Consider the following 21,351-nt stretch of genomic DNA (forward strand, 5'->3'; position numbering starts at 1 on the left):
CACTGGCAGCACACTTCAGTGACGAGGAGTGGGTAGCAAAACTCGCTTATCTGTGTGACATCTTCAACCTACTCAATGAACTCAATTTGTCACTTCAGGGGAGAATGACAACTGTCTTCAAGTTGGCAGATGAAGTGTCTGCTTTCACAGCCAAACTGGAACTGTGGGGACGGGGAGTGGACAGGGCATATTTGACATGTTCCCAACATTAGCTGGGAATCTGGGAGAGACTGAGGCTACACCGTCCTCCTCACAGCTGGTGCGTGAACACCTATCTTCGCTGTCGACAGAATTCGAGCATTACTCCCCAACCACAAATGACCCAAGACTTGCAAAGGAATGGGTCTGTGACCCATTTGTGAATGTCCACGGTGAATCATCCATGTCAGCGCGGGAAGAAGATCAACTCCTCGAGCTTGCAGGTGACGGTGGGCTCAAAAGTATGTTTGACATAACATCTCTGCCAGCATTCTCGATCAAAGTCAAGGCTGAATATCCTGAGATAGCCACAAAAGCACTGAAAACATTTCCATTTCCAACATCATATCTCTGCGAAGCGGAGTTTTCTGCAATGAATGCAACGAAAGCTAAATTGCGGAATAGACTGGACATAAGGAACCCCCTTATGACTTATAATTGACTTACCACTATATTCATGCAAGGAAAATATGTGCTGTGTGTTTAATATTAAATTCGGTAGATAAACCCTTTTAGAAACAAGATTGAGTGTATTAGCCATTGATAAGTGACTTATAGTTGACTTATCACCTATATTCTGCTCATTATTAACACCCCCCCCCCCCCCCCCCCCCGTCGGCCGGTCCGCAAGAATATTGTCAATATTAAACTGGTCCACGATGCAAAAAATGGTTGGGGACTCTTGTCCTATGGATTCGGACCCCAAGATCCCTCTGATCCTCCACATTGCCAAGAGTCTTACCATTAATACTATATCCTGTCATCATATTTGACCTACCAGAATGAACCACCTCGCACTTATTTGGGTTGCACTCCATCTGCCACTTCTCAGCCCAGTTTTGCATTCTATCAATGTCCCGCTATAACCTCTGACAGCCCTCCACACTGTCCACAACACCTGTAACCTTTATGGTTACTAACCATCCCTCCACTTCCTCATCCAGGTTATTTATAAAAATCATGAAGAGTAGGGGTCCCACGGAAGGCAAAGAGTGGTTGTAGACGTGTCATATTCTGCATGGAGGTCGGTCACCAGTGGTGTGCCTCAGGGATCTGTTCTGGGACTCCTACTCTTCTGCGCGGGGTTCGGTTGGATGAGGAAGCCCCTCAGTTATTGTAGACATGTATCACCCAGGTAGTCACATAAGTGGCAATGGTCCTGTTGTTTTTTAAAAATACAATAGAACACGAGGCCCTCTATTGGTCAAGGCTGACCATGGATATTGCATCCTAGCTGTCTACACAATGCAGTACGCAGGCTAAGGCGGTACAATATGAAGAGCAAGCTATCACCCAAGCAGCAGGCTCCCCCTCTCTGCGCAGCTGCTGAACTTAAAGGAACAACAGAAATCGATACAGTTTGGCACCAGCAGCGTCTCTGAAGTTGTCCATCAGTGTTGAACTGCTGCAGGGAATCAGCCTCAGGATCTTTCCTTGGGCTATGCTCCCGAAGCCTTCCCTACGAGTGGGGAAGGCAGAGGAGGTTTGACATCAGAGTTTTCCTTCTAGATGAGCTACCAGCCATGGCTGACATGCCCCATTTATCCAATGTGACTGGTTTTAAGGCACTGATTACCCACCTTTGCCCCTTCTTCTGTCATTAGAAATGGTTCCACCAGGCTTAGTAGCTAAGTCACAGGTGACAGCTAGGAGCTGGAACTGATTGTCAGGGGCTGTCAGACACATGCCAGTGGGAGCGTTTAATAGGTACTGGGAGCTATCCCCACTATCTCTCCCAGGAACTTAAGGAACTAATAAAACATAACACATTGACTGTGAATGTAAGAATAAAAAGGTGTTGTATGGTTTATTCTTGCAAATATTTTTATTATGAATAAAGTTTATTTTGATATAAAAATAGGTTTAAGGTGAAAGGGGTAAAGTTTAAAGGAGATAAAGAGCACACTTTTATGCAGAAAGTGATGGGTGGCTGGAGCATACTGACAAGACAGCTGATGGAAGCAGACATGCTGGCAAGGTGTAACAAGCATTCAGACAGGCACATGAACTGATGGGGAGCAGAAGGATACAAACCATGTGCAGGCAGATGAGATCAGTTAGACTGGCATCTGTGATAGGTGGCAGAGTGGAAATGTGTCCCTGCTAAAGGAGGTCAAGTCACTTTTTATTGTCATTTTGACCATAACTGCAGGTACAGTACACAGAAAAAACGAGACAATGTTTTTCAGGACTATGGTGCTACATGAACAATACAAAAACTACACTGAACTACGTAAAAGAACGACACAAAACTACACTAGACTACAGACCTACCCAGGACTGCATAAAGTGCACAAAACAGTGCAGGCATTACAATAAATAATAAACAAGACAATATGCTCAGTAGAGAGCAGTAGGTTGGTGTCAGTCCAGGCTCTGGGTATTGAGTCTGATGCCTTGGAGAAAGAAACCGTTACATAATCTGGTCATGAGAGCCTGAGTACTTCGGTGCCTTTTGCCAGATGGCAGGAGGGAGAAGAGTTTGTATGAGGGGTGCGTGGGGTCCTATGGCAGGAGGGAGAAGAGTTTGTATGAGGGGTGCGTGGGGTCCTCCATAATGCTGTTTGCTTTACGGATGCAGCGTGTGGTGTAAATGTCTCTAATGGCAGATAGAGAGACCCTGATGATCTTCTCAGCTGACCCCATTATCCGCTGCAGGGTCTTGCGATCCGAGATGGTGCAATTTCTGAACCAGCTCAGGATGCTCTCAATACAACCTCTGTAGAATGTGGTGAAGATAGTGGGTGGGAGATGGATTTTTCTCAACCTTTGCAGAAAGTAGAGATACTTCTGGGCTTTCTTTGCTATGGAGCTGGAGTTGAGGGACCAGGTGCACTTTGCAAGGCTTGAGATGCAAGGCGCACCTTCCCTCTGCTTGCCTGCAGGTCACCCTTGGGCAAGGTGTAGCACCTGCTTAAGACCGCCCACCCCACCCCCCGGACCAGGGACATGAGAAGATATGGGAGCAGGTGGTGCATATCACAAGACCTGGTTATGCAACCACTAACACCAGGTAGACAATCTCTGAAGAGTATTGATAATGGCTGGGGTTGCCTGTCTTGTAAAGACACTGCCTAAAAGAAGGCAATGGCAAACCACTAATGTGGAAAAAATTGCCGAGAACAATCATGGTCTTGGAAAGATCATGATCACCCATGTCATATGACATGGCACATCATGAACAAATGATGGGTCTTATTCTGGTCAGTTCTGTTCTACAAGCATTTCTTTCCCCACTTTGAGGCCTTACTGGAGTATTCGCAATGTTTTTTCCTTTTTTTTATTTTATATTTCCAGTCTTCCTGTGTTTTTTCTTTCTCCCTGATTTCAATGAAGGATAACTTGCTCAAAGTCCAATGTGGTCATCAAGAGACCAAGGCTACATTTAGAGTTAAAATTGATAAATTGATAGTTTCCTGATTGGTCAGGGCATCAAAGGTTATGACAAGGCAGGTTTATGGGTTGAGTGAGATCTAGGATCAGCTATGATGGAATGGTGGAGCTGACTCGATGGGCTGAATGGCCTATTTCTGCTCCTAATAGTCTTATGGTCCCCAAGAACCACCTTTACAAAGGGATTGAGGAGAAGGGGAATTTGTGAGCTGAGGTTTCAACAGGAAGACTGGGTGAATGTGGACCGTGCCCTGACTTAAGCAAGAAGAGACGCAGGAGATGGTAGATTGCTATTGGTTTATCATTGTCACATGGAACAAGATGTTATGGAAGGAAGCATGTCTGTCATACTGGTCATGCTGCAGTCTGAAGCAACAAGAAACCTGATGTAGGGACAGGTAGTGTTGAGGAGTCAAAGATAGGTGAAGGAGCAAGTAGTGTTGAGGAAATGGGGAGTGTGAAGAAGAACTTGGACAGATTAGGAGGAAGGGCAAAGAGCACAGATGGATTATAGCAACACACATAAAAGTTGCTGGTGAACGCAGCAGGCCAGGCAGCATCTCTAGGAAGAGGTGCAGTCGACATTTCAGGCCGAGACCCTTCGCCAGGACTAAAGTTAGTCCTGACGAAGGGTCTCGGCCTGAAATGTCGACTGCACCTCTTCCTAGAGATGCTGCCTGGCCTGCTGCGTTCACCAGCAACTTTTATGTGTGTTGCTTGAATTTCCAGCATCTGCAGAATTCCTGTTGTTTGCAGATGGATTATATCATGTTCTCAATATTTGGTGCTTATTTATTTCATATTATTGTTTTTTCCTTTTATATTTGCAGTTTGTTGTCTTTTGCACACTGATTGTCCACCCTGTTGGGTGCAGTCTTTCGATAATTCTGATGTGGTCATTGGATTTATTGAGTATGCCTGCAAGAAAATAAATTCTCAGGGTTGTGCTGATATTTATGTACTTTGATAATAAATTTTGAAATTTGAACTCTTGGACCAGTGTATGGTCATGCACTTTGGTAGAAGGAATAAAGGCATAGACTATTTTCTAGATGGGGAGCTAATTCAGAAATCAAAGGTGGAAAGATACTTGGGAGTCCTCGTGCAGGATTCCTTAAAGGTTAACTTGCAGTTTGAGACAGGAAGGCTCATGTTCTGTTAGCATTCATGTCAAGAGGACTAGAATAGAAGAGCAAAGATGTAATGCTGAGGCTTTCTAAGGCACTGGTCAGATCACATTTGGAGTACAGTATTGTGAGCAGTTTTGGGCCCGATATCGAAGAAAGGATGTGCTGAAATTGGAGAGTGTCCAGAGAGGGTTCACAAGAATGGTCCTGGGAACAGTGGTGTTAACATGAGTGCTATTTGATAGCTCTGGGCCTGTTCTCACCGGAGTTTAAAAGATTGAGGGGGAATCTCATTGAAACTTATTGAATATTGAAAGTCCTACATGGAGAGGATGTTTCTTATAGTGAGGAAGTCTAGAACCAGAGCCTCAGAATACAAGGGTGTCCCTTTAGACCATTGATGAGGAGGCATTTCTTCAATGAGAGGGGGATGAATCTGTGGAATTCAATGTCACAGAAGGCTATGGAGGCCAAGTCATTGGATACATTTAAAGTGGAGGTTGATAGGTTCTTGATTAGTAAGGGCATGAAAGGTTACAGGGAGAGCGCAGAGGAATAGGTTGAGAGGTATAATAAATCAGCCATGATCAAATGGCAGCGTAAAATAGATGGGCTGAATGACCTAATTGTGTTCCTGTGAATTATGGTTGAGCTGCATCTGTGGACTGGGGTGGAGGAAGGAATTGTCCACATCCCAGGTTGAAACCCTGCATCAGGTCTCGAAGCATTGTTGCAGTCCCTTTCTCCTCTTGTGGATGCTGCTGAACTGACTAGTTCCTCCACTGGTCTGTGAGTCACGTATGCATGCAGCTGGTTAAGAACTTAGCTAGGACACCAAACGTTTGTACTGCGAGTATCCATGTTCAGGACCAGGGATTTCCCAATACAGTTACTCACCCAGGGTTCCCAGCCTCTGACTTCTCACACGACTCCACTTCATATTTGGTCAGTAGTAATGCACCAGAGTATTAGACATGATGCGGGGGGCGGGGGGGGGGGGATTCAGTGATGCTCTTGTCATTGAATGTTTGGGGTCGGGGGGGGGAATGATGGGTGGGATTTAAACCATAGATATAGGAGTAGAATAAGGCCATTCAGCCATCGGGTCTGCTCCACCATTCCATCATGGCTGATTTAATTCCCTCTTAACCCCATTCTCCCAATAGCCTTTGACACCCGTGCTAATCATGAGCTTTCAAGCTCTGTTTTAAATATACACAATGACTTGGCCTCCGCAGCCCTCTGTGGAAATGAATAATGCAGATTCACCAGACTCTGGCTGAAGAAATTCCTCCTCATCTCTGTTCTAAATGGACATCCTTCTATTCTGAGGCTGTGCCCTCTGGCCCTTGACTTCCCCACTAAAGAAAGCATTCTCCTTACTTCCACTCTATATAGGCCTTTCGGTATTTGATAGGTTTCAATGAGATTCCCCCTCCAACCCCCCTCCCCCGAACCCCGCATATTCTTCTATTTAGAAGCAGGAGAGTGTATCTTGTAGAAACCTACAAAGTTTTGACAGGTGCAGATTAGAAAAAACAAGGATGCTTCTTTCTGTCTTCAAGGGACACAGGCTGAACTCTCCTTAGAACACAACAGTACCACACAGGAACAAGTCATTTGGCCTGTGATGTTATGCCAAACTATTTACAATATTGACATATAGTACCTTCTGCCAGCCTGTGGTCCATAGTCATTCACAGGCCAGTCTAAGAGCTTCTTGAAGGCTTCTATTGTACCTGCATCCACCACACCTGGCAAAGCATTCCAGTCTCCAGTCACCCTCACTCCCTGTGTTTAACAAAAAAAAACTAGCCCTGCAGGAGTTCAATTCCGTCATCCGCGGTAAGGAGTTTGTACATTCTCCCTGTGGAATGTGTGTGTTTCCTCTGGGTTCTCCGGTTTCCTCCTGGTTAATAGTTTAATTGGTCATTGTATGTTGTCCTGTGATTAATCTAGAGTTAAATCGTGGGTTACTGGCAGTACAGCTCGAAAGGCCAGAAGGGCCTATTCTGTGCTGTATCTAAATAAAAATGAAGAAAATACAACCTCTCCTTTGAACTTGGTACATGATGATGATGGCATCTGTCTGCCTCAAAGGATAATGGGTGAATCAATGAATCAATCAAGCCTGGGTAGAAGGTATGGAGATCCTGGGATCCCCAGGTGTCAAGAGCCCCTTCTCAGCCTCACCGGTGTAGTCCAAAAGAAAGTGAAGCAATATGTAGGCACCAGCTTGGCTGCAGAAACTGCCGCAAGGATAGTCAGGGACGTCCAACTGCCTTATGGAGCCCACTCCAGATTTTCTGTCTGGGTTTACTCCCATAGCCTAAGTCCCTCCTGAGGCTGCCCACAAGGCAGTGGTGCTATTTACCCATAGCTGGGGATCTGATTCACGAGCACCAGTGTATTTCCGCACACTGGTGGGCCTGTCTGCTATGTGTGTAGGAGCTAGACCTCCTCCCCATCCTCTATAGTCCAAAAAGAGTTCAGTTTTTGTGTGTCACCAGTGCAGAGGCACTACATGAGACTTGCTGTTGGAGAGACTGTGTTCTGGCGGGGGCAGATTTACACATTCAGCTTTCCTTTTCACAAGTCTGCTAGCCAGCAGTGGAAGGTGAAAGCGAGAGCAACAACCACTACCCTACCACACTAGATGCATCAAAACAACCATTTTGACACATAACTTGGTACAAGTGACAATAATAAACCAATACCAATATACAGTGAAAACCCTGTCTTGCACACTGTTCATACAGATAGAAACCATAAAAACCGTAGAAAAACTACAGCACAGAAACAGGCCTTTTGGCCCTTCTTGGCTGTGCGGAACCATTTTCTGCCTAGTCCCACTGACCTGCACACAGACCATATCCCTCCATACACTTCCCATCCATGTATCTGTCCAATTTATTCTTAAATGTTAAAAAAGAACCCGCATTTACCACCTCGTCTGGCAGTTCATTCCACACTCCCACCACTCTCTGTGTGAAGAAGCCCCAGTTAATGTTCCCTTTAAACTTTTCCCCGCTCACCCTTAACCCATGTCCTCTGGTTTTTTTCTCCCCTTGCCTCAGTGGAAAGAGCCTGCCTGCATTCACTCTATCTATACCCATCATAATTTTATATACCTCTATCAAATCTCCCTTCATTTTCCTACGCTCCAGGGAATAAAGTCCTAACCTATTCAACCTTTCTCTGTAACTGAGTTTCTCAAGTCCCGACAACATCTTTGTAAACCTTCCCTGCACTCTTTCAACCTTATTAATATCCTTCCTGTAATTTGGTGACCAAAACTGAACACAATACTCGAGATTCGGCCTCACCAATGCCTTATACAACCTCATCATAACATTCCAGCTCTTATACTCAATACTTTGATTAATAAAGGCCAATGTACCAAAAGCTCTCTTTACGACCCTATCTACCTGTGACACCACTTTTAGGGAATTTTGTATCTCTGTTCTACTGCACTCCTCAGTGCCTTACCATTTACCCTGTATGTTCTACCTTGGTTTGTCCTTCCAAAGTGCAATACCTCACACTTGTTTGTATTAAACTCCATCTGCCATTTTTCAGCCCATTTTTCCAGCTGGTCCAAATCCCTCTGCAAGCTTTGAAAATCTTCCTCACTGTCCAGTACACCTCCAATCTTTGTATCATCAGCAAATTTGCTGATCCAATTTACCACATTATCATCCAGATCATTGATAGAGATGACCAATAACAGTGGACCTAGCACTGATCCCTGTGGCACACCACTAGTCACAGGCCTCCACTCTGAGAAGCAATCCTCTGCTACCATTCTTTGGCTTCTTCCATTGAGCCAATGTCTAATCCAATTTACCACCTCTCCATGTATACCTAGCAACTGAATTTTCCTAACTAACCTCCCATGCGGGACCTTGTCAAAGGCCTTACTGAAGTCCATGTAGACAACATCCACTGCCTTCCCTTCATCCACTTTCCTGGTAACCTCCTCAAAAAACTCCAATAGATTGGTCAAACATGACCTACCACGCACAAAGCCATGTTGACTCTCCCTAATAAGTCCCTGTCTATCCAAATGCTTGTAGATTCTGTCTCCCTCCAATAACTTACCCACTACCAACGTCAAATTTACCAGCCTATAATTTTCCAGATTACTTTTTGATCCTTTTTTAAACAACGGAACAACATAAGCCACTCTCCAATCCTCCGGCACCTCACCCATAGACACCGACATTTTAAATATATCTGCCAGGGCCCCTGCAATTTCAACACTAATCTCCTTCAGGGTCCGAGGGAATACCCTGTCAGGTCCTGGGGATTGATCCACTTTAATTTGCCTCAAGATAGCAAACACCTCCTCATTTTCAATCTGTACAGTTTCCATGATCTCACTACTTGTTTCCCTTAATTCCATAGACTTCATGTCAGTTTCCTTAGTAAATACAGATGCAAAAAACCCATTTAAGATCTCCCCCATTTCTTTTGGTTCCGCACATAGCCAACCACTCTGATCTTCAAGAGGACCAATTTTATCCCTTACAATCCTTTTACTCTTAATATACCTATAAAAGCCCTTTGGATTATCCTTCACTTTGACTGCCAAGGCAACCTCATGTCTTCTTTTAGCCTTCCTGATCTCCTTAAGTATTTTCTTGCACTTTTTATACTCCTCAAGCACCTTATTTACTCCCTGTTTCCTATACATGTCATACAACTCTCTCTTCTTCTTTATCAGAGTTGCAATATCCCTTGAGAACCAAGGTTCCTTATTCCTATTCACTTTGCCTTTAATCCTGACAGGAACATACAAGCTCTGCACTCTCAAAATTTCTCCTTTGAAGGCTTCCCACTTACCGATCACATCCTTGCCAGAGAACAACCTATCCCAATCCACGCTTTTTGGATCCTTTCTCATTTCTTCAAATTTGGCCGCCTTCCAGTTCAGAACCTCAACCCTAGGACCAGATCTATCTTGGTCCATGATCAAGTTGAAACTAATGGTGTTATGATCACTGGAACCAAAGTGCTCCCCTACACACACTTCCGTCACTTGTCCTAACTGGTTTCCTAACAGGAGATCTAATATTGCATCCCCTCTAGTTGGTACCTCTATATATTGATTTAGAAAACTTTCCTGAACACATTTTACAAACTCTAACCCATCTAGACCCTTAACAATATTGGAGTCCCAATCAATATGTGAAAAATTAAAATCCCCTACCACCACAACTTTATGTTTCCTGCAGTTGCCTGCTATCTCTACAGATTTCCTCCTCCAATTTTCACTGACTGTTGGGTGGTCTATAATACAATCCCACTAATGTGGCCATACCTTTCCTGTTTCTCAGCTCCACCCATAAGGACTCAGTAGACAAGCCCTCTAATCTGTCCTGCCTGAGCACTGCTGTAACATTTTCCCTGACAAGCAATGCTACCCCCCCCCCCCCCACCGCCACCTTTCATTCCTCTGCTTGTATCACATCTGAAGCATCGGAGCCCTGGAATATTAAGCTGCCAGTCCTGCCCCTCCTGTAGCCAAGTTTCACTAATTGCTATAACGTCATAATTCTACATGTCAATCTACGCTCTCAACTCGTCTGCCTTCCCCGCAATACTCCTAGCGTTGAAATATATACACCTCAGAAGATTTTTACCACCACTCACAACCTTTCTATTTGCGGCTTTGCTTGAACTTTTAACATCATTTATTTTCACCCCAGCCACACTGTCAGCTCTGGCACTCTGGTTCCCATCCCCCTGCAAATCTAATTTAAAGCCTCCCCAATAGCACTAACAAACCTCCCAGAAAGGATATTGATCCCCTTGTAGTTCAAGTGTAACCCATCTCTCTTGTACAGGTCCCACCTGCCCCAGTGATCCTGAAATCTGAAACCCGATCGTTAGACAGTGTACTGAGGTAGAACAAGGTAAAACAATAACAGAATGCAGAATAAAGTGTCACAGTTACAGAGAAAGTGCATTGCAGGTAAACAATAAGGTATAAGATTTAAGGCCGTCCATTGGTCGAGGGGTCAACCATGGATGTAGCATCCTAGCTATCTAGTGATAGGCGAGCCAGGGCAGTACAATGTGGAGAACAAGCTGTTGCTCATGCAGCACCCCTCTCCACACATCTGATAAACCCAAAGAATGGCAGAGACCATTTCAGTTTGGCTGGAGTGGCCACTCAGTGTTGAACTCAGTGTGGGGCTGCCTTAGGGACTCCAGCTCCTGATTTTTTCCCCTTGGGGTTTAATCCCGAATCCTTCCCCATGAGTGGATATAGATGCAAGGCATTGGAGGTTTCAGATCAGAATTCTTTTCCTAGATGAGCTGTCAACTGTGGCTGACAAGCCGCACCTATCTGAAGTGACTGGTTTTAAGGCACCAGGAACCCTCCTTTGTCCCCTTCTGTCAGTAGAAACAGTTCCACCGAGCTTGGTAGCTAAGCCAATATGAAGCTGGACCATAGTCAGAGGCTATTTGAAGCATATGTCATTGGAGCATTTAATAGAAAGTGCAAGCTTACCCCCACTGCACCCCCAGCTGCAACAACCTTAGGAACAAAAAAGGTACAAGATCACAACAAGGTCAATTGTGAGGTCAAGAGCCCATCTCATCATAGTAGGTAACTATTCAATAGTCTTACAACAGCAGGGTGGAAGCTGTCCTTGGCCCTGAGTGTGTGTTGTAATGTTGTGTTCACAATAGTGGGTGTGCTAGGTTGGTGTCATAATGTGCAACAACCCCAGAACATCCTTGGGTGTGTTACTTGTTAATGTAAATGACACATTTCACCACATGTTTCGACATGCATCTGGATAAATCTGAGTTAGAATCTGGTTGTATGTACTTTCAGCCTTTTATGTCTCTGTCATAAGAGACCAAGTGGTTAAGGCGTCGGTCTAGTGATCTGAAGGTCGCTAGTTCGAGCCTCGGCTGAGGCAGCGTGTTGTGTCCTTGAACAAGGCACTTACCATGCATTGCTGTGCGAAGACACCGGTGCCGAGCTGTATGCGCCCTAGTGCTCTTCCCTTGGACAACATTGGTGTCGTGGAGAAGGGAGACTTGCAGCATGGGCAACTGCCGGTCTTCCGTACAACCTTGCCCAGGCCTGAGCCCTGGAAACCTTCCAAGGCGCAAATCCATGGTCTCACGAGACTAACGGATGCCTATTATGTCTGTGTCCGATAGGAGAGGGAGAGAAGGGAGAAAGTCCAAGGTGGGTGGATTCTTTGATTATGCTTTACCAAGGCAGTGAGAAGTGTAGAAAGAAAGCTGCAGAGGGTTGTAAACTCAGCCAGCTCCACCATGGGCATGAGCCTCCCCGACATTCAGGATATCTTCAAATGGCGATGTCTCAAAAAGGTAGCATCCATTATTAGAGACACCCATCACCCAGAACATGCCCTCTTATTGCTATCATCAAGGCTACGGTACAGGAGCCTGAAGACACTCATTCAACGTTTCAGCAACAGCTTCTAGCCCTCCACCGTCAGATTTCTGAATGGACAATGAACTCATGAACACTACCTCACTATTTTTTTCAAGCAACACACACAAAATGCTGGAGGAACTCAGCAAGCCAGGCAGCATCTATGGAAACATACAGTCAACGTTTTGGGCCGAGACTCTTAGCAGGACCGGAGAAAAAAATGCTGAGGAGTAGATTTAAAAGGTGGGAGAGGGGAGAGAGAACCACCAGGTGATAGGTGAAACCTGGAGCAGGGGAGGGATGAAGTAAAGAGCTGGGAAGGTGATTGGTGAAAGAGACAGAAGGCCATTGAAGAAAGAAAAAGAGGGAAGGAGCACCGGGGTGGGGGGGGGGCATGGGGGGCGATGCACAGGCAAGGAGAGGCTACCCAAATGGAATATAGGGTGTTCCTCCAACCTAAGTTTGGCCTTATCACGACAGTGGAGGAGGCCATGGATGGACAAATTGGAATGGGAAGTGGAATTAAAATGGGTGGCCACTGGGAGATCTTGCTTGTTCTGGCAGACGGAGCTACTCTCACTATTTTTTTTCCTTTTTCACTTTTTTGCACTGCTTAATGTAATTTTATATATATTTGTTATTAGAAATTATAGTTTTTATTATTCTGTATTGCAATGAATAACTGCTGCAAATCAACAGATTTCATGACATATGCCAGTTCTATTAAACCTGATTCTGATTCTGACAGTCCATGGAGGGGAGTCTGGTTTCCGTAGTGTGATGAGCTGTGTCCACAACCCTCTGCAGTTCCTTCCATCAGAGCAGTTGCTGTACCAAGCTATGATGCATTCAGATCGGATGCCCTCTTTAGTGGATTGATAAAAATTAGTGATGATCAACTGTAATGTGCCAAGTTTCTTTATCTGCTGTATCGGCTTCCATACCACACCCCAGGCAGGTCATGCTCGCTTCTCGCTGCTGCCGTCAGGTAGAAGGTACCTCAGGACTCACACCGCCAGGTTCAAGAACAGGTACCACCCCATAACCATCGGGCTCTTGAACAAAAGGGGATAACTGTTCATTGACTTCAGTTCGGCATTCAATACTGTGATCCCCTCCAAGCTGGTCGCCAAACTTTGCCAGCTTGGTATCAGCTCATCCCTCTGAAATTGGCCCTTGGACTTTCTGACTAACAGACCCCAATCAGTTAAGTGAGACAACCTCTCCCCCTCCACTGTCACCCTGAACACTGGCGTGCCTCAAGGCTGTGTGCTGAGCCCTCTTCTGTACTCCCTTTTCACCCACGACTATGTTCCTGTACATGGTTCGAACTCCATAATCAAGTTCGCAGACAACACCACGGTGGTTGGCCTGATCAGAGGAGATGACGAGACGACCTACAGGGACGAGGTCCAGCTCCTGGCCGCGTGGTGTGCTGACAGCAACCTGGCCCTTAACACCCAGAAGACCAAGGAGATCATTGTGGACTTCAGGCATGCTAGGAACCACACTGACGTCCCCATCTACATTAACTGAGCAGTAGAGGAGCGTGTATCAAGCTTCAAATTCCTTGGTGTCCACATTTCCAAGGATCTCACCTGTTCCCTGAACTCCTCCATCCTGATCAAAAAGGCGCAATAGCGCCTTTATTTCCTGCGAAGCATCAAGAGAGCTCACCTCTGTTCCAGGATACTGATGGACTTTTACCGCTGTACCATTGAGAGCATAATCACCAACTGCATTTCAGTGTGGTACAGCAATTGTCCCATATCGGACCGCAAAGCACTCCAGCGTGTGGTGAAAACTGCCCAGTGGATTATCGGCACCCAATTGCCCACCATTGAGAACATCTACCATAAACGCTGCCCAGGCAGGGCGAAAAGCATTATCAAGAATGCATCTCACCTTAACCTTGGACTTTTTACTCTTCTCCCATCCGGTAGGCGCTACAGGAGCCTCCGCTCCTGCAGGTACAGGAAGAGCTTCTTCCCAGAGGCTGTGACCCTGCTGAACCTCACATCACAGTGCTAAGCAGTATTGCACCCATATTGTGCTGTCTCAGTACTTCTATATTTGTGTGCTGTAGCAGTTACTTTTTATTCACAGTTATTTTGTAAATAACATTATTCTTTGTAATTCTGGTCAGATGCTGACTGCATTTCATTGGCTTTGTATCTGTACTGGGCACAATGACAATAAAGTTGAATCGAATCTAATCTAATCTAATCTACACTCATTTCCCCATCCACTCAGATGTTCCCACAACCAATGATCTCACTTTAAGGACTCTGTTTCAGTATCTCATGTTCTCATTATTTATTGCTATGTATTTGTATTTGCATTTGCACAGTTTTTTTGTCTTCTGTACTCTAGTTGATCTTTCATTGATCCTGTTATAGTAGCTATTCTATAGATTAGTTGAGTATGCCCACAGGAAAATTAATCTCAGGGTTGTACGTGGTAACATCATGTTCTGTGATAATAAAATTTACTTTGAACTTTGATTTCCTTTCAGGCATTTACAGGAAAAAAAATAAAATACATTTTTACAGTCAGCTATACAAAGACTGACAACCAATGCACAAAAGTAGACAAAATGCAAATAAAAATAATACTGAGAACATCAAAGTTCAAAGTAAATTTATTATCAAAGTACGTACCTGTTAGCATATGCTACTTTGGGTTTCATTTTCTTGCAGGGATTTAGAGGGAAAAATAGGAATACAGTAAAATTTACGATGAGTTATACATAAACAGACAAAAACTATCAAGCAACCAATGTACAAAGAAATACAAACTGAAAATAAATAATAATACTGAGAACATGAGCTGCAAAGAGTCCTCAAAAGTGAGCCTGTAGGTTGGTTCTGAGTTGAGGTGAGATTTTCTAAGAAGTTAGAAAGAATTGTAGGATTGCACAGTAGTGTAGCGGTTAGCACAATGCTTTACAGTACCTGCAACCTGGTTTCAATTCCTGTTGCTGTCTATAAAGAGTTTTTCTATTCTCCCCATGACCATGTGGGTTTCCTCCAGGTTCTCAAGTTCCCACCTGCAGTCCAGAGAGGTACCAGTTGGTAGGTTAATTGTAAATTGTCCCATGATTAGGCTGGGATTTAATCGGGGGATTGCTTGGAGGCACGGCTCAAAGGGCTGGAAGGGCCTATACTGCCTGTATCTCAATCAATAAATAAGTCCTTGAAAGTAGGTCATACAATCAGTTCAGAATTATTGTGAATGAAATTATCCTCGCCAGTTCAGGATCCTGGTGGTTGTATGGTAAAAATCATTCCTGAACTTGATGATATGGGATCTCAGACTCCTGTACCTCCTGCCTGATGGGTGTAACGAGAAGGGGCATAGCCAGACTAATGATGGGTGCTGTTTTCTTGTGGCAGTGCTCCTTGTAACTGTGCTCAGTGGTGGGGAGGACTTTGCCCGTGACGGACTGGGCTGTGTCTACCACTTTCTGGAGCCTTTTCCATTCCTGAACTTTGGAGTTTCCACACCAGACAATAATGCAAGCGATGCTCTTCCAACCCCCATCTTAACTGAATTTTACAGGCACACCACTGAGAGTGTCCTGACAAGCTGCATCTCCAGCTGGTATGGGAACAGCAGAACGCTGGACCGAAAGTCCTTCAAAGGACTGTGAGAATGGCTGAGAGGATCATAGAGGTCGCACTACCTTCCATTGGGGACATTTATCAGCAGCACTGCATATGCAGGACTCTTAGTATTATCAAGGACTCCCCCCCCCCCCATCCATCTAGCATCCTCTTTGATATTCTACCATCAGGCAGGAGACTCCTGAGCAGTCAGGATAGAAAGCAGCTTTCCCTCGGGCCATGAGGCTTCTGAACTCCCTGCAACATCATATTTGGAGTGTCACTGGATGATTTGTACTGTACCCTGCAATATTCAATTTAAACACCTTACTTTGTTTATCTATGCATAATTCATTGGTAGGTTTAATTCTTACTGTCCTAAGTTATTGTGTATTATGTGTACAACTGTGCTTTACATCCTGGTTAGAAAGAATTGTAATGACTCATTGAAGTCTTTAGGTCATAGAATCAGTTCACAGCAGAGTTGAATGAAGTTATCCACGCTGATTCAGGAGCCTGGTGGTTTTAAAATATCTAACTCTTTCCTGAGTAAAGATTGGCTTTGTTTTGTCATGTGTACAGTCCTTGAAATGTGCCATTTACGTCAACGACCAACACAGTCCAGAGTTGTGCTGGGGGCAACCTGCAAGTGTCACCATGCTTTCAGCAGTAAGATGGCAGTGTGTTTGATCACAGCAGCTTCTACAGGGTCAGCTGGAGGTGTTATTGTCTTATTTTTAAACTTACTTTTTTTACGATCACAAGACCGTGTTGGACATTAAGAACTTAAGATACTGCAGGTCTACCCCATCAGCGAGTTGCTCATTGGTGGAGAAACTGAAGGAGCTGGACTTGATGCAGATTGTGCTGCTGCCTGGGTCAGAGAGGCATTGGAGGAGTCGGTCTGTGAAGGCAGTGTGCAGGCTGACAGTGAGTGATCATCTTAGTCGCTTTTCTTGTGATCGCAAGATCCTGTTGGATATTGTCAATGCAGAAGGCTGCACATCCGATTCACTCACTTATTGGCGGACGGCAGGGGCGATCAGCAGGGGAGCTGTGTGGCTTCGGTCATAGCAAGGACTAGGCCTCCATTCATGATGTCGCCAGTTTACAGCCACACAGGAGAGAGGGGGCAGAGTCAGTATGCTGCACTGGAGGCGCGGCACCCAAGCTGGAGTCGATGCTGCCCCTGGTGTTCGCTCAGCCTAAGACGAGCTGTATTGTGTTCGATTGCAGACTGCTGCAATTCAGGATCTTGGACTATTTTTTTTTGTGTGACTGTATTTTACTGATACATGTGCCTTGTGCTGTATGGGACTGTCAGTCCTGTGCTTGCACCTTGGCCCCAGAGTGACACTGTTTTGCTTGGCTGTATTCATGTATGGTTGAATGACAATTAAACTTCAACTTGAATACGGCAATGGTGTATTCTTAATTATCTTGCTTGCACTGTGTTTTATTGCGGGCCAAGGAGATCGGTGCAGGTGGGCAGAAGGGCCTGTTCTTGTGCAGGTATCTCACTGGCTGCTCTCTGCTGCTGTCACAGGGGCTGTATGAGCCTATTAACCCTGATCGAGACACGTTGCCTGCCCTGAACCTGGGTGAACCCAGACAACTGGAGCAGGAGAAGGCGGTGCTAAGGAACCTCAGCAATGTGATGGACCAGGCCAACTTCAACGAGCTGTCTGAGAAAACCATCCAGTACGCTATGCAGCACCACGACCCCGTCTTCAAGTCCCAGGTACGCTTGGACACTGTGTGAACACGCAGCCATGCTCTCTGCCGACAGCCCTGTTCAGTCCCCAAACTAATCCTACTGACTCTCTGCATGGTCTTGTATCAATCCCATACTAATTCCACTGCCCCTCTCTCTCCCCACACCCTATATCTATTTCCATACTAAACCCACTACCCCCTCTCTCACAACTGCCCTTTATCATTTCCCGTTCTAATCCCACTGCCCCCTATTGATCCCCAGGTTTAGCAACATTTCCCCTCTCCCTCTTCCTCTCTCTCACACACAGGTCAATGTCCGGCTGGAGGACTATGAATACATGAAATTCTGGGCTCTGGGCCTGCGCAAGGGGGTGGTGCCGCAGGAGATGAGGCAGCTGAAATCCTCGAGGTTGTTCTTCCGCCGCCAGGTCAAGCTGCCCCAGGACCGGTGAGTGCCAGCGACCTAGGATCACTGATATCTATCTCCCTGACAGGGGACTTGGTGGGGGGAGTCACAAGGTCATGCTGCATAGAAACAGGCCCTTCTGTCCAACCACTTTGTGCTAACCAAGATTCTCATCCAAATTGGTCGTATTACCAGCATTTGACCTGTATCCCTCTAAGCCTTTCCTATCCATGGATCTGTCCAAGCGCTTCTGAAATTTTGGACTTCATATCTAAGAAATGATGTTCTGGCTTTGGAGAGGATGTAAAGGAGGTTCACGAAAATGATTTTGGGAATGAAAGGGTTAACATAGCATTTGATGGTTCTGGGCCTGTACTGGCTGGCGTTTAGAAGAATGAGGGGGGTCTCACTGAAACCTATCAAATACTGAAGGCCTAGATAGAGTGTGTGTGTTTCAAAGCTTTCAAAGACACATTTAATATCAGTGAAATGTATACAATAGACAATAGGTGCAGGAGTAGGCCATTTGGCCCTTCGAGCCAGCACCGCCATTCACTGTGATCGTGGCTAATCATCCACAATCAGTACCTTGTTCCTGCCTTCTCCCCATATCCCTTGACTCTGCTATCTTTAAGAGCTCTATCTAAGTCTTTCTTGGAAGAATCCAGAGAACTGGCCTCCACTGCCTTCTTAGGCAGAGCATTCCACAGATCCACAACCCTCTGTGTGAAAAAGTTTTTCCTCAACTCCGTTCTAAATGGTCTACCCCTTATTCTTAAACTGTGGCCTCTGGTTCTGGACTCCCCCAACATCGGGAACATGTTTCCTGCCTCTAGTGTGTCCAATCCCTTCATAATCTTATATGTTTCAATCAGATCCCCTCTCATCCTTCTAAATTCCAGTGTATACAAGCCCAGTCGCTCCAATCTTTCAACATATGACAGTCCCTCCGTCCCGGGAATTAACTTCGTGAACCTACGCTGCACTCCCTCAATAGCTAGAATATCCTTCCTCAAATTTGGAGACCAAAACTGCACACTGAAATTTAATACAATATACATCCTGAAATGCTTTTCCTTCACAACCATCCATGAAAACAGAGGAGTGCCCCCAAAGAATGGATGACAGTTAAATGTTAGAACCCCAGAAGTCCCCCCCCCAGCTCCCCTCCCTGCTATGCATAAGTGGCCAGAAGCAACAATCCCCTTGCCCCCATCAACAAAAAAAAAGCGTCGGCACCCACCACCGAGCAATGAAGCATGGAGCAAAGCAACAGCAAAGACACAGACTTGCAGTACCCCAAAGACTACTCACTCACCCAGTATTTGACATACCACCGGCGCTCTCTCTCCGTAATAAAGGAGAAAGGTGTCTCCGTGTGGTGAGGATATTTCCTATAGTGAGGGAACGAGAGGGCACATCATCAGACTAGAAGGATGTCCCTTTAGAACAGAGATGAGGAGGAATTTCTTCAGCCAGAGGATAGTGAATGTGTGGAATTTATTGCCGAATACAGATGTGGAGGTCAAGTCATTGGATATATTTAAAGTGGAGGTTGAGAGTTCCTTGACTAGTCAAGGTTCAAGGGTTATGGGATGAAGGCAGGATAATGGGGTTGAGAGGGATTATAAATCTGCTATGATTGAATGGCAGAGCAGACTCAATAGGCCATTCTGCTCCTATGTCTTATGGTCTTATAATCTAAAAGATACTGTCACACCTGCCTAAATCACTTCCTCTGTCAGTTTGTTCCATGTACAAAGCACCCTCTGGATGAAATGTTTGCCTTAGGTTTCTGTTGAATCTCACCCCTCTCTTCTTGCCACAGCACAGAAACAGGCCCTTAGGCCCTTTGGCCCAACTGGTCCAAACTGAGCAATGACCCAATCCAAGTCAGTCCCATTTGTTGGTGTTTGGCCCGTATCCCTCTCAGCTTTACGTATTAATGGACTCATCCAAGTGTTCCTTAACTTATACTATTGTACCTGCCTCAGCTACTTACTCTGTCAGCTCATTCCATATATTGACCACACTCGTTGTGGAAGAAGTTGCACCTCAGATTCCCGTTAAATCTGTCCCTTGTCTTAGTATCATAAAGCACACGGGCCCTTCGCCCAACTGGTCTTTGCCAACCAAGATACCCAACAATGCTAGTCCCACCTGCCTGCATGTGGCCCGTATACCTCTCAAACTTTCACACGCATGGACCCATCCAAATGCTTAAATTATGCTATTCTACCTGTCTCCACCGCCTCCTCTGTTAGTTTGTTCCATGTACTGACCTCTAGGTGAAAGTGTTGCCCCCTCAGGTTCCTATTAAGTCTCTGTCCTTTCTTTTGTGTTGTGCAGCACAGAGGTTAAGAATCTTAATTCCCCAAAGCTTCTCCACCAACTGAAGGCTCAAAGATGGAGTCATAAAGCAAAACAGCATGACTGCAGGTCCCAGTGCCCACCAATCTAGTCCCAATTTCCTGGGCTCGACCTAAGGTGGTTTCTTATATGGGAGGCAGGGTTTGAGGGTCGGCACAAAATTGTGGGCCAAAGGGCCTGTACTGTGCTGTACTGTTCTATGTTCTGTGTTCTATATCCATCCAAGCCCTGCCCCTTCACATACCTATCAAAATGCTTCTTAAATGTACCAACCTCAACCTCTTCCTGTGGCAGCTTGTTACATGCTCTCACCTTGCTCTGTAGTGATGCATTTTGGCAAGTCAAGCCAGAATAGGATGAATACTATGAATTGTATGATACTCCAGAGTGTCATGGAAAGACGGACAGAGGGCATACAGTGATGTGAGAAAGTTTATGAACCTGTAGAATTTTCTCTATTTCTGTATAAATATGACCTAAAATGTGATCAGATCTTCACATGTACTAAAACAAGATAAAGAGAACCCAGAATAAATAACACCCAAACATTATACTTCTTCATTTATTTGTTGAGAAAAATGATCCAGTATTACATGTATTTGTTGGGAAAAGTATGTGAACCCTTGGGTAATTGATGCCTTCTACAAAAGCTATTTGGCGTCAGGTGTTCCAATCAATAAGATGAGATTGGAGGTGTGAGTTGGAAAGGTGCCCTACCCTATAAGAAAGACACACAGGTCAGGTTACTGACAGAGCCTGCTCTTCTCAAGAAAGATCTCTTTATGTGCACCATGCCTTGATCAAAACAACTTTCAGAGGACCTTGGAAGAATTGTAGAGATGCATGAAGCTGGAAAAGGCTACAGAAGCATTTCTAAAGACCTGAGTGTTCATCAATCCACAGTGAGAGAAATTGTGTACAAATGGAGGAAAGTCAGTATTGTTGCTACCCTCCCTAGGAGTGTGCATCCTGCAATAGTCACACCAACAGCACAATGTGCAATGCTGACGGAAGTGAGACTGAACCCTCAGTTAATGATAGGGGCCCATGGCATAAAAAGTTTGGGAATCCTTGGTAAAGGGTTTCTTAAAATGGTGAGAGGCAAAGATA

The 21,351-nt window shown here is 45.2% G+C and overlaps 1 protein-coding gene across 2 annotated transcripts in view; it reads left to right on the forward strand.

The window, feature by feature from the left end:
* The window catches only part of LOC140190268 (transmembrane protein 143-like), a 77,988-nt gene that overhangs the window by 22,820 nt on the left and 33,817 nt on the right, over positions 1-21,351 (forward strand). For both annotated transcript variants that reach the window (XR_011883575.1, XM_072246848.1), the window contains exons 4-5: positions 17,296-17,490; positions 17,774-17,913. Coding sequence is in view for 1 of the 2 variants with exons in the window: in XM_072246848.1 (XP_072102949.1) it covers positions 17,296-17,490; positions 17,774-17,913 (335 nt within the window). In the remaining variant the exon portion in view is untranslated. The remainder of the gene's footprint in view (positions 1-17,295; positions 17,491-17,773; positions 17,914-21,351) is intronic.

The sequence above is a fragment of the Mobula birostris genome, chromosome 29 (assembly GCF_030028105.1).
Source record: "Mobula birostris isolate sMobBir1 chromosome 29, sMobBir1.hap1, whole genome shotgun sequence".
Taxonomy (NCBI): Eukaryota; Metazoa; Chordata; class Chondrichthyes; order Myliobatiformes; family Myliobatidae; genus Mobula; species Mobula birostris.